The sequence below is a fragment of the Protopterus annectens genome, chromosome 4.part1 (genome assembly GCF_019279795.1).
Source record: "Protopterus annectens isolate FY-2018-M chromosome 4.part1, PAN1.0, whole genome shotgun sequence".
NCBI lineage: Eukaryota > Metazoa > Chordata > Ceratodontiformes > Protopteridae > Protopterus > Protopterus annectens.
The window spans coordinates 365,853,346-365,867,325 of record NC_056734.1 but is presented as its reverse complement, the minus strand read 5'-3'; the positions used below and the strand labels follow the sequence as shown (position 1 = coordinate 365,867,325).

At 42.8% G+C, this 13,980-nt stretch overlaps 1 protein-coding gene across 1 annotated transcript in view; it reads left to right on the top strand.

The window, feature by feature from the left end:
- The window catches only part of TTC14 (tetratricopeptide repeat domain 14), a 1,552,254-nt gene that overhangs the window by 1,502,913 nt on the left and 35,361 nt on the right, over window positions 1-13,980 (top strand). Inside the window, exon 11 of the mRNA XM_044070762.1 lies at window positions 2,829-2,938. Coding sequence (XP_043926697.1) covers window positions 2,829-2,938 — 110 coding nt within the window. The remainder of the gene's footprint in view (window positions 1-2,828; window positions 2,939-13,980) is intronic.

Sequence of the window (13,980 nt, the reverse complement as noted above, 5' to 3'; positions counted from 1 at the left end):
GTAGCCTTGAATCAGGCTATCCACTTACCTACCTTTTACCCTAATCCACAAAACAAAGGGGAGAGGTTACTACATTCCTTGGACATTCACAGACAGCTCCATTATTATTTGGACAGAACAAAGCCTTTCAGAAAATCAGAGCAACTCTTTGTGTCCTATGCTACAGGAGCTCAAGGGAAGCCTATTTCCAAACAGACAATCTCAAAATGGATAGCCCACTGCATACGCTCTTGTTACTCTATTCATGGTAAAACTGTACCTACAGGCATCAGATCTCACTCCACAAGGGCCACAGCTACCTCTGCAGCTTTCCTCAGGGCGGTTCTTCCTACCAAAGACATTTTGGAAGCAGCCACTTGGAGTTCTGTACATACTTTCTCCAAGCACTATCACCTACCATTATACTCCTTGCCACTGCAGTCTTGCAGGGCATCCTGGCACCTCCTAGTTCCACTTAGTGCCTACCACCCCTTTATTAGCTTTGGGATTCTACCCATCTGTTATGACTGCAGCTGTATGCACGATGAACATAGTACAGCTTTGTACCTACCATAAATGTAGATGTTCGAGTGCTAATACAGCTGCAGTCCAGGTTTCCCTCCCTCCTTCCTCTCTTGGGACATTCCTAATGGCCAACACCTCCACATACAACCTCATTGGGGTATTCTTTTATGGTGTATTTGCTTGCAACTACTGTTTTTTGATTATATTGCATTTGCTTTATTACATAAATTTATGTTTTACCTTCCTTCTGGGGGCACCTGACATCTGGGGCAAGAAAAACTGAAGAAAATGGCGTCAGCTGGATCTTTGATACCCCTGTCACACTGACGTCAGGGAAGAAGCGACGACAACTGACGCCGGACCTAGACTTTGGAATTCGGCCGACCGAGGACCGCCTGACGGCAGGAAAACCCATCTGTTATGACTGCAGCTGTATTAGCACTCTAACATCTACATTTATGGTAGGCACAAAACTGTACTTTTAGGAGACTAAACTGATGTCAGATCAGGGAAACGTGTCCCATCCAGTTCATTACAGTTGTGCTAACATATGTTAATTAGATGAATTTTGTAATGCTGTAATGTGTTACTTTGAAGGGAGGTTTTAATGAATATTAAGTTAACCAACAGCTTATTTTATTTAGCACACTGTCTTTGCATGTGATTTAGACATTATATAGGATGTCTCTTTCAGAATGTCAAGGATTTTGTTTTGTTGCCTTTTGTAATAGCAAATACTTTTCATTTGTATTTAAACCCTGTGCATGTTTTTTATTTCCATCTTGAATATTTCTTACTATTTTTCTAGCTACCCCTCTGGTACTCGAGTTCTAGACTTCCAAACAGTTTGAGAATTATTTTCCTACTTCTTTGTTTATCCTTATATACTGTCTTATTTTGGGGAGGCTGTCTAAGTGTTGGATGAGCTGGGAACTGAAACTATCACATGTACAGACAGCATGATTTTAGCTCTTATTTCTGAAATCTCCAGGCTTGGTATGCAAGGCATCAGTGTGCATTTTGTTGGTTCCATTTGTTAACTGATCACTGGAACATCTGTTATCCAGTAATCATGTGCCTCCCTGTTAACTGCCCACAGTCTGTGCCAGGGGGATCTTCAAGTGACACAGCTGCTTGATCACTCACCCCAGCCCATTGAGATACTAATTGAATCCGCATCACTGGCATTGCAGATGGTAGCTGCTTTTTCTCTTGTGCTTTTAGGCTGACTAAATGTTTAAACATTTGTTTGTGGTACCAGATGTAACATTTGAAAATTTATCCAGTTAAGGTTTGTTGCCATGGCCCACTTAGTGTGTTTTGGCACTTTCCTTTAAAGTAATGAGGATTATGTTATCTAAGTCTTGGGGAGGGTTTTCATAAAATGCCTTAAGACTTTGTATTGTTTTCAGTTGGGGGTGAAGTAGGTTTTAATGAAGTATTGCTTTTGCACAACACTGCATACAAGCAAGCAGTGTATTTTTCCCATTTACTACCTACTGCATGTGCAGCAGAATGTTGTAAAAAATGCTTGTGTTTAATTTTGGTGTAAATCATTTGTGTCCAGATTTAGAGGATTATATTATGCAACGTTACTCCTGTAATACTGATGATGTGTCTTTGTGTACGTTTTTCCCATACTGGGCATTTGCTGCTGGGAATATTCTGAACCACTACTGCAACCTCGTACATACTACAACTGCTACCAAAATGGAACCGTGATTTGATGCAACGACTGCAAACAAACTGAAATGTAATACCGTAAAATGTGGTTTGTATGTTGAAAACGGGAAATCATGGTAACAAATTGCATTTCATTTTATTATTCTTCGGGGCAAATGCAATTGTTCAACTTTTGAAAATTGATGCTTATTAACATTTGACGGAATTTGCAATGCTGTTGGCCTGATTTACTGTATAAACATTTAAATGATTTGAAATCATTTTCTAAATTGCCTGCATGATGTATTTTCTTGACATTTTTTTCTTAAATCCCTTTTTGCAATATTTGAATCATGGTTATGAATACCCTGCATTTTTATGGTATTTCTACATCCCAACTCCTTGTAATGTTTTTCCTCAAACTTTTTCATTCATGTTTTTGAACTTGAACTACCTTATGAATGATGTTACTCTACTCTGCCTGCTACCTACCTGCAACACTAATACTCTTTCACGCTTACAATGGCCTGTGTCTTCCTTCACTCTACATCTTTTGCATTCATAAATGCAATTTTTTTGTGTAACTGCATGAACATCTGTTTGTGTATTGTAAAATGCATGTTGCTACTGTGGATGTCATTCACTGATGGGATGCAATAAAGAAATCTCTTGAAAAGAAAGAGAAAGAAGAAGCAAAAGATGAAAAATCAAAAGAGAAAAAAATGGAAACGAGTGTTGAAAAATTGCGTAAACTTTTAAAAGAAGAAAAGAGGTAATTTTTAAAAATTTAATGCATATTGTTTGCTGCTCCTATACAGTGTTCTGTACTAGAAGTAATCTGCCATGTAAAAAAGTGAATGTCTGAAAGCCTTCTGTGTGCTGTTAGAGGCTCCTTCTCTAATTTTTTATAATATTACATTATTTTCTTTTTTCTTATCTTACTTCCCAACCGTAAGGTGGAGAATGTGAGTGTGCCATTATGCATTTTGTTCAGTTAATTTCTTCTATCATAGTTCATATAATCCTTAAATTGCATGCTGCTTCTCTCTCCTGACTGCAGGGGAATTTCACCCCACCTTCAAAATTCCAACAGTTAAAAGGATTCAAAAAGTAGCTGCATTTCTTGTAGCTAACAGTGAGTTTTTAATTTCCCTTTGTGTAATTTTGCAGTTCTGTGACCACTCTACTGATAAGACCCCCACAGGTATTTAGTGAAGTATTAGAAGTAAGTGAGGATGGTGGTATCTGTCTGAGTGACGGGATACTGCAAGGTCAAGTTAGCTTTTTATTCTAGTAAGCAAGAGACAAATTAATGCAGGATATTATTTTGATTGGCAGACTGCATGACTGGTGGATGTAATAAGAGGAGGACCTTTATTAAATTATCACATAGACCAACCTACATTAACAGAAAAAAAATCATTGTTTTTCCATTTACATTCATTGTATAGTACATAACTTTTCTTTGTAACTGTCATTGGTTCAAGATTACATAACTTGTTAAATTCCTGCCTTCCATTAAACCTCACACCACCTCCTCCTGATCATTATTCTACACAAATTGTTCCCACAATTTCCATTTATTTCTATGTAGTTTGCTCCTTCACTTTTCTAAAGATCTTTCTTCCAGATCCTTTATATCTTTTACAGTATTCAGCACTTCAGATACAGTTGGTTTAGACTTTGATCATTTTCTGTTAATTGCTTTTTGACAGCCAACAGAATTAAACTTAATAAGGCCTTACTACATCTAGGGAATTTAGAACCTGTGTTCCTGCTCAGAAGAATAATTTCCTTAGTTATAGCCATTTGCGCACTCAATATTTCTGACAGAGTCCTCTCTAGGGTTTTTTTTTAATCTGACAACTCATTACACTCCCAGAAAATGTCTTCTCAGTTATGTCTTTTTTCCTCATCACACCTCCAGTATTTGCTGTCTAGTTGAGGAAGAATTCTTTGAAGTCTGCTTGGGGGGTATAAAAGTACATGTGCAAACACTTCCTAGCAAAGGTCTTAAATCTTTTGGATTTTGTTGCATACTTGGGAGCCATACATATGTTCTCCCATTGTTCTCTTGTAAGTTGCTTTTCCAGTCTCTCTCCCTAATCTTTTCCAACTTCCTCTGATTGTTCACACTTACATATTTATCACATAACACTAATAAATAATTTATAAAAGATGTTAACATCTTTATCACTAAAAAGACTTCCCCTAACCCCACCCCCACATTTTAAATACCCTTGACTACATACTACACAAAACCACTTTACTGTATAATATGCAGTTTATATCATGAAATGTTTTACACCAATACTGTTAAGAACAAAAATAGTTTTACTTAATTTTCTTCCTTTTAGTGTTGTCCTAAGCATTAATAATATAAAGTGGGGTATATGCTTAGTCAACAAAAAGCCATTTTTTCTTAGCTACTTTTTCTTGCAAAGTTGTATTTCACAAATGTGATTGAGGCCTTATTCTGCAATACTTTAACATTTGTCAGCCCTCTAAATAATTCCAGTTGCTTCTTTCCCACATCTTTTTCTTTTATTTTTACACTATTTTTTAAAGCCCCATTTTCATGCTGTCCTCCTCACTAGATATCCATTCTGAAGAAATTTCTATCCTTCCTTGACAACACTGAAATATTAAATTCTTATTCATTAAATTCCTCTGTTTTTAACGACTAAGTTAGGGGTGTGTGATTTGAAATAGATATCTGTGTCTCAAAGCTTTCAGTTAAATGCACATGCTCCTATGAAATGTAATTTCAGTCCAGTTTTACCTAGATGTTCTTCGTGTTTCATTGTTGCAGTCATCAGACTTGGGTCATCTGCCTGCAGGTAGCCCTCATTCGGTCCGAATACCAGAGTTTTAGGATTTCTGCGTCGGATGCTGTCACTTCTTCCATGATGTCAGGTTGCCAGGGGTATAAAACAGGCAGACGATGCCATTACATCAGTCTCTCTTGCCAAGGAGGAGCCCGAAGCAGAAGAAGTTTGCAAGTGCCAGTCGACTGCTATCTGAAATTCGAGTTTGTAATCCTGAAGTCTTCTAAAGCTAAGTACCCCGTTGGGGATCCTTTTTTCTTGCTCTAACCGATGTCAGAAAAAGTTAACAATTTTCTTGCCTGTGGAAAGCAAATAGCTTACAGAGATTTTCATTCTTACTGCGTCACCTGTTTAGGCCCAGACCACGACTTCCCTCGCTGTCAGTTTTGTGCCTTGTTTAACGCCCAAACCATTCGTCGGGCTTTCTTGCTAAATTCTTTTGCTCTCATTCTCCGTATTTCGAAATGGCTTCGATAAACCTTCTGACTACCGATCTTCTGAAAGAACGTAAAGATAGACAGAACATGTAGGTCCAAAACTGCCGATGACGCTTCCACTAAGCTAGTCGCCAGTCCGCCGGTACTCAGTGACGTGCCTTTGCAGCCCCTGATGCCCTGCCTTTACAGATTCGCAGGCCTCTGCTGAGACCCATTCGGAGTCCGGTATGTCTCGAGATGCTTCTTCGACTATGGAACCTGCGGACGGGTCCAGAGCCGCTGTGCAGGCACTGGCTTCTGAGGGTGTATTCTGACCTACCGATGTTCAAATTAAACCAACAACTTTGTTTTTAGCTAAAGCTACCGAGTTTTTGAGGCCCAGAGTACGCACTACGCCTAGAAAAACATTGACCAAAGTGCATGCTCCCGTGCCACAAAAACAAATGCTTAGAATGGCTGAATACCTTATTACCCTAATTAGGGGAAGTCGGCCTTCCCCTGCTAAGAGACAGCGTTTCGTTCTGATTCTACAGACCAGGACTCCGATGACTGACCCTTCTGATTATCAGGACATGCCCTTATCAACCTATGAGGATTAATATGCAGAGGAGTCCATTTCCTCTGCCTCCCCTCCAGAGGATTTTTCTTTTGGTGAAACCTTGTATACTTTGAGAGCATTTCCGCTGGGAATGCCAGGACTACCCTCGGTCCTAAAAGAGACTCAGAGAATTTTTAGAGTTGCCTCAGCACAGGCCTCTAACTAATACCCCCTGTCCTGGATGTTGTAGATGATGATTTTATGAAATCCAGTCTTACTCCAGATACTTTAGCCCTGGCCCCTAGGAAATGTGGCAGGTACTACAGAGAGTACCTAATTCCCCCAAATGTCTCTTCAAGAATCCTACTGCAGATCCAGAGACCATTTCCCAGGGACCTAAATGTGTTAAGGCTACTACAGTCCAACATCTTACCCCTGCAGACAGCAATTCGAGAGCTTTAGACAGATGGGGTAAGAAGGTATATACCTCTGCAACTCTTGCCATAAGGGCATTGAATTGCCAGTTTCACATGTTGAAGTACCAGCAGCATATTATGGAACTAATTAAACAAAAAATGGTGTTACTACCCGATTTTGCAGAAAATAAAGATTTACAAGAGCTAATGCATTCTACAAACCAAGTTAGTAAGCATACCTTGCAGTGTGGCTTTGATGCCCTATAAGCATCTTGCAGGGCCCTGCAGTCACTGGGTCTGTACTGAGAAGGCATGCTTGGCTGAAGGAACACGCCTTGCCAGATCATGTTAAATCCAAATTACTAGACGCTCCTTTAAATAAGGACTGTTTATTTGGCACCAAAGCAGAAGAGGTTCTTAAAAAGATGGAAGAAAAAGATAAATCTATGCAAACTGTTAAAGAATTCTTACAAGTGCAACCACCTAGCTTCAGTAGGCATTGGCCTTCAAAAAGCTGGTCCTTTACAGCCCCTTCCAGGCCTTCTCAGACCAAGCCCAGGGGAAACAGGCTACTTCAGACTACAGTCTCAGGGTATGCAGAGATCTAAACAATGGAGTGCCCCCAACTCAAAAACAGGGAGCGGTAAGCCGACCCCTTATGGAAAAAATTCACACTGACTTTTCAGTTATCTTTCCCAGCCCTGCCCATTACTTGTGCCCCTAGGAGGAAAACTTGCCATTCATGCAAAAACCTGGATGTCTATTACCCGGGACAGATGGTCCTGAACATTGTATCCCAGGGGTACAGATTGTACTTCCATACACTGCCAACCTCAAGCGGGTGTCCAGACCTTCCTCCAAACCAGCGGGCAGAGGCTCAAATGCAAGTACTTTCCCTGGTCAATATCAGAGCTGTTCAACCTGTTCCAGTAGAACAAAGGGGGGGGGGGTAGGGTTTCTACTCCAGACTTTTCCTGGTGCCCAGAAAAGAGGGCTCTTGGCACCCAATCATGGATCTATCCACTCTCAACACCTTTCTGGTGGTCCCGAAATTCAAGATGCTTACCCTGCAACAGCTTCTCCCTATGCTAGCCAAGGATGCCTGGTTAGTCACTCTAGACTTAAAAGAAGCTCATCTGCACATCCCCATAAGGTAGTCGTGCAGAAGATATCTACGCTTCAGGGCAGGCTCTATGCACTCAGTTCTCTGCACTTCCCTTTGGCTTATCTATGGCACCCAGAGTATTCACAAAGTGCCTGGCACCAGCCATTGCGTACTGCAGGCAGAGAAATATCAAAATTTTCCCATACTTGGACGACTGCCTGATTCAGGCAGACAGTCCGGAATTGCTACTTCAGCACCTGGCATTTGTAAAATGCCTTCTCACTTTATTGGGGGTACATCATCAACGAAAAGAAATCACAACTGGTGCCCACTCAAAGGATTGTATTCCTGGGAGCAAGCTTCGACACAGCTTCCCAGATGGCTTTTCTCACTTCAGAAAAACAGGTCCATCTGACAAACTACTTCAAACAAATGGCCACCAGAGCCCAGCTATCTGCAAGAAAAATACTGCAAGCCGTAGGGTTCATGGCCTCATGTATTCTGCTCATTCCATATGCAAGACTGCATATGAGGAAACTTCATTGGTATTTAAAAAGTCTTTGGTGCCAGCATTTTCAGGACCTGGAAACAGTCATCATACCTTATCTGAGGGCAGAGTTCCTTTGGTGGGAAGAAGCATGCAACCACAAGAGACTGCTTTTCACTCAACCCCTCGCCGCCCAAACCCTGACAGATGCATCAGCCTATGCATGGGGGGCTCACATGGCAGGCAAATGCATTCAGGGCCACTGGAGCCCAGCCCAAATTCTCCAGCACATCAATCAAAAAGAGATGCTAGCTGTACAGAATGCTTTGACAGCCTTCAAATACCTAATCCTTCCAGGACAACTGCTTATTAGAACAGACAACACCACAGTTATGTGGTACATAAAGAAGCAGGGGGGAACCCATTCTTACCTACTCTGCAGGTTAGCCATGGCCCTGTGGAACACAGCCTTGAGCAATCAAGTGCATCTACAAGCTCAGTTCCTGCCAGGCAAACAAAATTCACTGGCAGATGACTTGAGCAGAAATCTCCTAGACCCACACGAGTAGAAATTGGAGCCCAACACCTTCAACCTTCTGATCCAAAGGTGAGGGTTGCACCGGAGGTGGACCTATTTGCCTCCCATGATAACCACCATTTGAGCAAATTCTGCACCAGGAACCCTCACTGCGGGGCCTGGAAGGTGGATGCCCTATCCTTTCAATGGGAAATCTCTCAATTTATGCCTTTCCCCCTCTGCCCCTCCTCTGAAAAGTACTACTTGAGATAAAACAGGACAGACCAAGGGCAATTCTTATTGCCCCAGACTGGCCACACCAGCACTGGTACCCACTCTTGCGCAGTCTGACAACAGTGCCACCCTGGTACCTTCACCAGACTCCTACCCTGCTGTCTCAGCAGGAGGGACAGATTTTTCATCCACAATTGCAATCCCTAAACATTGCAGCCTGGCTTATCCCTTGAATACACCACCAGCCAACCCCCAGTAAACTGGCGCTGGACGTTATTTTTGAAGCCAGAAGACCTAGTACTAGGAAATCCTGTGCTGAAAAGTGGAAAAGATATTCTTCTTGGAATAAGTCTTGAGGGAAGGTCACAGCATTGCCTTCCTTACCTCTAATCCTAGATTATCTAGCAGAGCTACTCCACAGAGGCCTATCCTTCTCCTCCATTAAGATTCATGCCTCTTCCATCTCAGCTCATTATAATACTGAACCATCTCTATTTTCTCACCCTCTCATCAAAACAGTTCCTGAGAGGGGCTAACAACTTAAGGCCCCCTAGGAGAGCACCCATCCCTGCCTAGGACCTTAACTTTGTACTGGAAAAGCTCAAGCTTCCCCCTTTTGAACCTGCAGCTTCAGCTGAGTTAAAATTCCTCTCTTGGAAAACAGCCTTGCTTTTAGCCATAACTTCAGCAAGAAGAGTGTCTGAGTTACAGACACTAATGGCTGTGGAACCCTTCATAATTTTCCATGCTGACAGGGTTTATCTCAGGACTGACCTGTCCTTTATGCCTAAGTTGGTGTCCAGTGTGGCTCTAAACCAGTCCATACATTTGCCAACCCTCAAAATAAAGGGGAAAGGATCCTGCACTCCTTAGATGTGCACAGACAGCTCAGGTTCTACCTTAACAGGACTAAACCTTTTAGAAAATCTGACCAGCTGCTAGTCAGCTTTGCTACCGGGGCAGAGGGTAAGGCCATTTCAAAGCAAACTATTTCCAAATGGCTAGCACACTGCATCCATTTCTGCTACAAGCACCGTGGAAAACCTACCCCACCAGGGATCAGACCACATTCCGCTAGTGCTACTTCCACCTCTACAGCATTTCTTAGGGGGGAGTTCCCTACCAGGGACATTCTGGAAGCTGCAACCTGGAGTTCTGTACACACCTTCACCAAGCATTACCACTTAACAATCTTTTCTATATCCAGAGCTGGATTTGCTGCAGCAGTCTTGCAAGGCCTACTAGCCAGTCCTAACACTTCTTGACTGCCTCCACCCTTCCTCAACTTTGTGAATCAACCCAAGTGTGATGACTGCAGCAGTGATGCACGAAGAACTTAGTACAGTTGTGTACACTTAACATAAATGTAGATCAAGTGTATTCACTGTTGTAGTCCTGGATGTTCATCGTGTTTCACTGTTGCTGTCATTACACTTGGGTTATCCTGCTGGCAGGCTACCCGCAGTCGGCCTGAATTCCAAAGTCTAGGTCCGGCGTCGGTTGCTGTCGCCTCTTCCCTGACGTCAGTGCGCCAGGGGTATAAAAGATGCAGCAGACACCATTTTCTTCAGTCTTTCTTGACGCGCGGTGCCTGAAGCAAAAGCAGTTCGCAAGTGCCGGTCGGCCAACTCCTGAGATTTTCAAAAACGAATTTCAGATCCGAAGTCTTCATTAAAGCCAAGTACCCCGTTGGGGAAACTTTTTTTCTTGCTCCAGTCCGATGTCAGAAAAAGTTAACAATTGTATTTCTTGGGGGAATCTACCTCATAAGGATTTTCATTCTTACTGTATTCCTTGCCTAGGGCCCTGATCACAGCGTTCCCAGCTGTCGGTTTTGTGCTAGATTTAACCAACGCACTATTAAGCGTCAGTACAATTTTGCCTTTCTTTACTTTGGCTGAAGATTCAATTATATAATGCCGTCGGAACAGCCGACGACCGGAGTTTATAAAAAGCGCAGGGAAAAAGAAAAGGACAGGCTTCTGAGGTCTAAAACCGATGACAAGGCTTCCGTTAAGCCAGTCGCCGGTTCTCAGTGAGGTGCATTCGCAGCCCCTGGCGCCCGCTACCTCAGAGCCACAGGCCGCTGATGACTCCCACTTGGAGCCAGCTAGGCCTCTGGATACTCAAGGTATTGGACACTTGGAAACTATTCCCTCAGATGGGTCCGGAGCCGCTGAGCAGGCATCAGCTTCTGAGGATGTTTTCAGACCTACACAGTTATAGGTAAAACCTACTTCAGCTTCCAAAGCAAAGACTAAAGCAGTTCTAAAGACAAAGAAACAAGTACAGCATTCTCCTGGACAGACTTACCATGCCTAAAAAACAGATGCTCAAAATGGCCGAAGACCTAATTACCTTGATCAGGGGTTCCCATCCCCCTCCTGACAAGAGGCCTACGCAAGAGGCAGAATATGAATCTTCAGATCAGGTTTCCATTTCTTCTGACTCCTCTTCTGAACAGGAATACTCTCTTCCTCCTCACGAGGATTCTGATGCTGAAGAATCTATCCCTTCAGCCTCACCGCCTGAGAATTATTCTTTTGGGGAAACCCTGCATACCATGAGGGAGCACTTCCACTGGGAGAGCCAAGACTACTCAGAATCTAAGAAAAGGCTTAGAGATTTTCTTTTACTCCCTCAGCACAGGCCTTTGGCTATTCCTCCTGTGTTAGACATTGTAGATGTATTTTCAGAGTCTGGACTTTCTCCTGACTCTCTACCTCCTGCCCCTGTTAAACCAGACAGATATACTACAGGGTTCCAGATTCACATAAATTTCTTTATAAAAACCCTGCTGCTGACCCAGAAACTATTTCTCAGGGTCCCAAAGGGGTCAAGGCTTCTACTGCAAAAAACCCCTATCCCCTCTGATAGAGATTCAAGGGCACTAGACAAATGGGGGGAAAAAAGGTTTACACTTCTGCTACTTTGGCTGAGAGCGCTTTAAATTGTCAATTTCATATGCTTAAATATCAGCAATACTTAATGTCACTGCTAAAACAGAAACTGTTGTCAAATTCTGATTGTGCAGAAAATAAGGAAATACAGGATTTATTGCATGCAACTGAACAAGTGGGAAAGCATACATTGCAATGTGGTTTTGATTCTCTGGAGGCCTCTTGCAGGGCTGCAGTTATGGGTTCTGTCATTAGTAGGCATGCTTGGTTAAAGGAACAGAATCTGCCTGATCTTGTTAAAGCAAAATTATTAGATGTTCCATTACAGCATGATACATTATTTGGTGTTAAAGTAGAGGAGGTGTTGAAGAAAATGGAGGACAAAGCAAAATCTATGCAAACAGTAAAGGATTTCTTACAGGTACAGCCACCCAGATTTAACAGGAACTGGCCTACAAAGAATTGGTTCTTTCCAGTGTCAGGCCACAAAGAGGCAGATACAAACGCTCCAGAGGCAGATCCCAGCCCCAGGGCTCATACAGGCCTAAACAGTGTGGCGCTTCTACCTCCAAAAATGGAGAAGACAAATCACAGCCATGCAGGTAACAGTCCCAATGACTTTCCTCTGCCAGCACCAAGCACTTATCTTTTGACAGCCCCCTTAGGGGGGAAACTAGCACTTTTTGTTCAAAATTGGCACATGATCACCCAGGACAAATGGGTCTTGAATATAGTGTCCCAGGGCTACAGGTTCCACTTTCACACCCTGCCAAGGGCAAAAGGTATGCCAGATCTGCCACACAATCAATGGGCAGAGGCACAAAAACAAGTTTCATCCCTCATGGATATGAGGGCCATTCAGCAAGTACCACAGCAAGAGCAGGGACAAGGATTTTACTCAAGACTTTTCTTGGTACCCAGAAAAGACAAAGTCTGGAGACCAATACTGGACCGGTCTATTCTAAATACATTTCTGGATGTTCCACAATTCAAAATGTTGACTCTGCAGCAGCTTCTGCCTATGCTGGGCAAGAAGGCTTGGCTTGTAACTTCGGACCTAAAAGAGGCATACCTGCATATTCCAATTGGACAATCTTGCAGAAGATAGCTCAGATTCATAGCTGGCTCAATGCACTACCAATTCTCTGCATTGCCCTTTGGCTTATCTACTGCGCCCAGGGTCTTCACAAAATGCCTGGCACCAGTAATTGCATTTTGCAGACAGAGGAATTCAAATATATCCTTACTTGGACGATTGCCTTCTTCAAGCAGAGAACAAGGACATTCTACTGAAGCATCTGGCGTTTGTAAAAAGATTACTAATTTGCCTAGGGTACACAGTAAACAAAAATAAATCAAAACTAGTACCCTCTCAAGAAATAATATTCCTGGGTGCAAGCATAAATACAGCTGCCCAGATGGCTTATCTCATGCCAGACAAACAAAGGCAACTGACTTATTAATTCAAAATGTTGGCAACAAAGACCCAGTTGTCTGCAAGAAAAATTCTGCAGGCTTTGGGCTTCATGGCATCCTGCATTCTGCTAATTCCATATGCCAGACTGTATATGTGGAAACTACAATGGTATCTAAAAAGTGTTTGGACTCAACATTGTCACAGCCTGGAAACATTAATTACCCTCATTCTTTGCCTGCAACAGGAGTTTCGATGGTGGGCACAGGCCTGTCACCACAACAAGGGACAGCCATTCACCCTACCCACAGCCAGGCAGTCAATAACAACGGATGCTTCAGATTATGCCTGGGGGACCCACATGGCAGGAAAATGTATTCAGGACACATGGCCCACAAGCCAAAGGCATCTTCATATCAATCAAAAAGAGATGCTAGCTGTTGAGAATGCACTGACCAGCTTTCAAGGATCTACTCCATCCAGGACAACTACTGATAAGAACGGACAGTACTACAGTCATGTGGTACATAAACAGGGAGGCACTCATTCCTACCCCCTCTGCAGACAAGCCATGACTTTATGGGACACAGCATTGACTTATCAAGTACACCTGCAAGCACAATTCCTGCCAGGAAAGAAAAATACTCTGGCAGATGAACTAAGCAGAAACCTCACGGATCCCCACAAGTGGAAACTGGATCCACAAGTCTTCAGCATGATAATAAAGAAATGGGGATGCCCAGACATAGATCTATTTGCCTCCCTTTACAACTGCCAACTACAGAGATTCTGCACAAGGACTTATCACAAGCAAGCATGGAAAGTGAATGCTCTATCATTCAGCTGGAAAACCCTAACAATATATGCCTTTCCTCCTCTGCCTCTCCTCCCCAAGGTACTTCTAAAGGTCAGACAAGAGAAGCCAAAAATTATTCTGA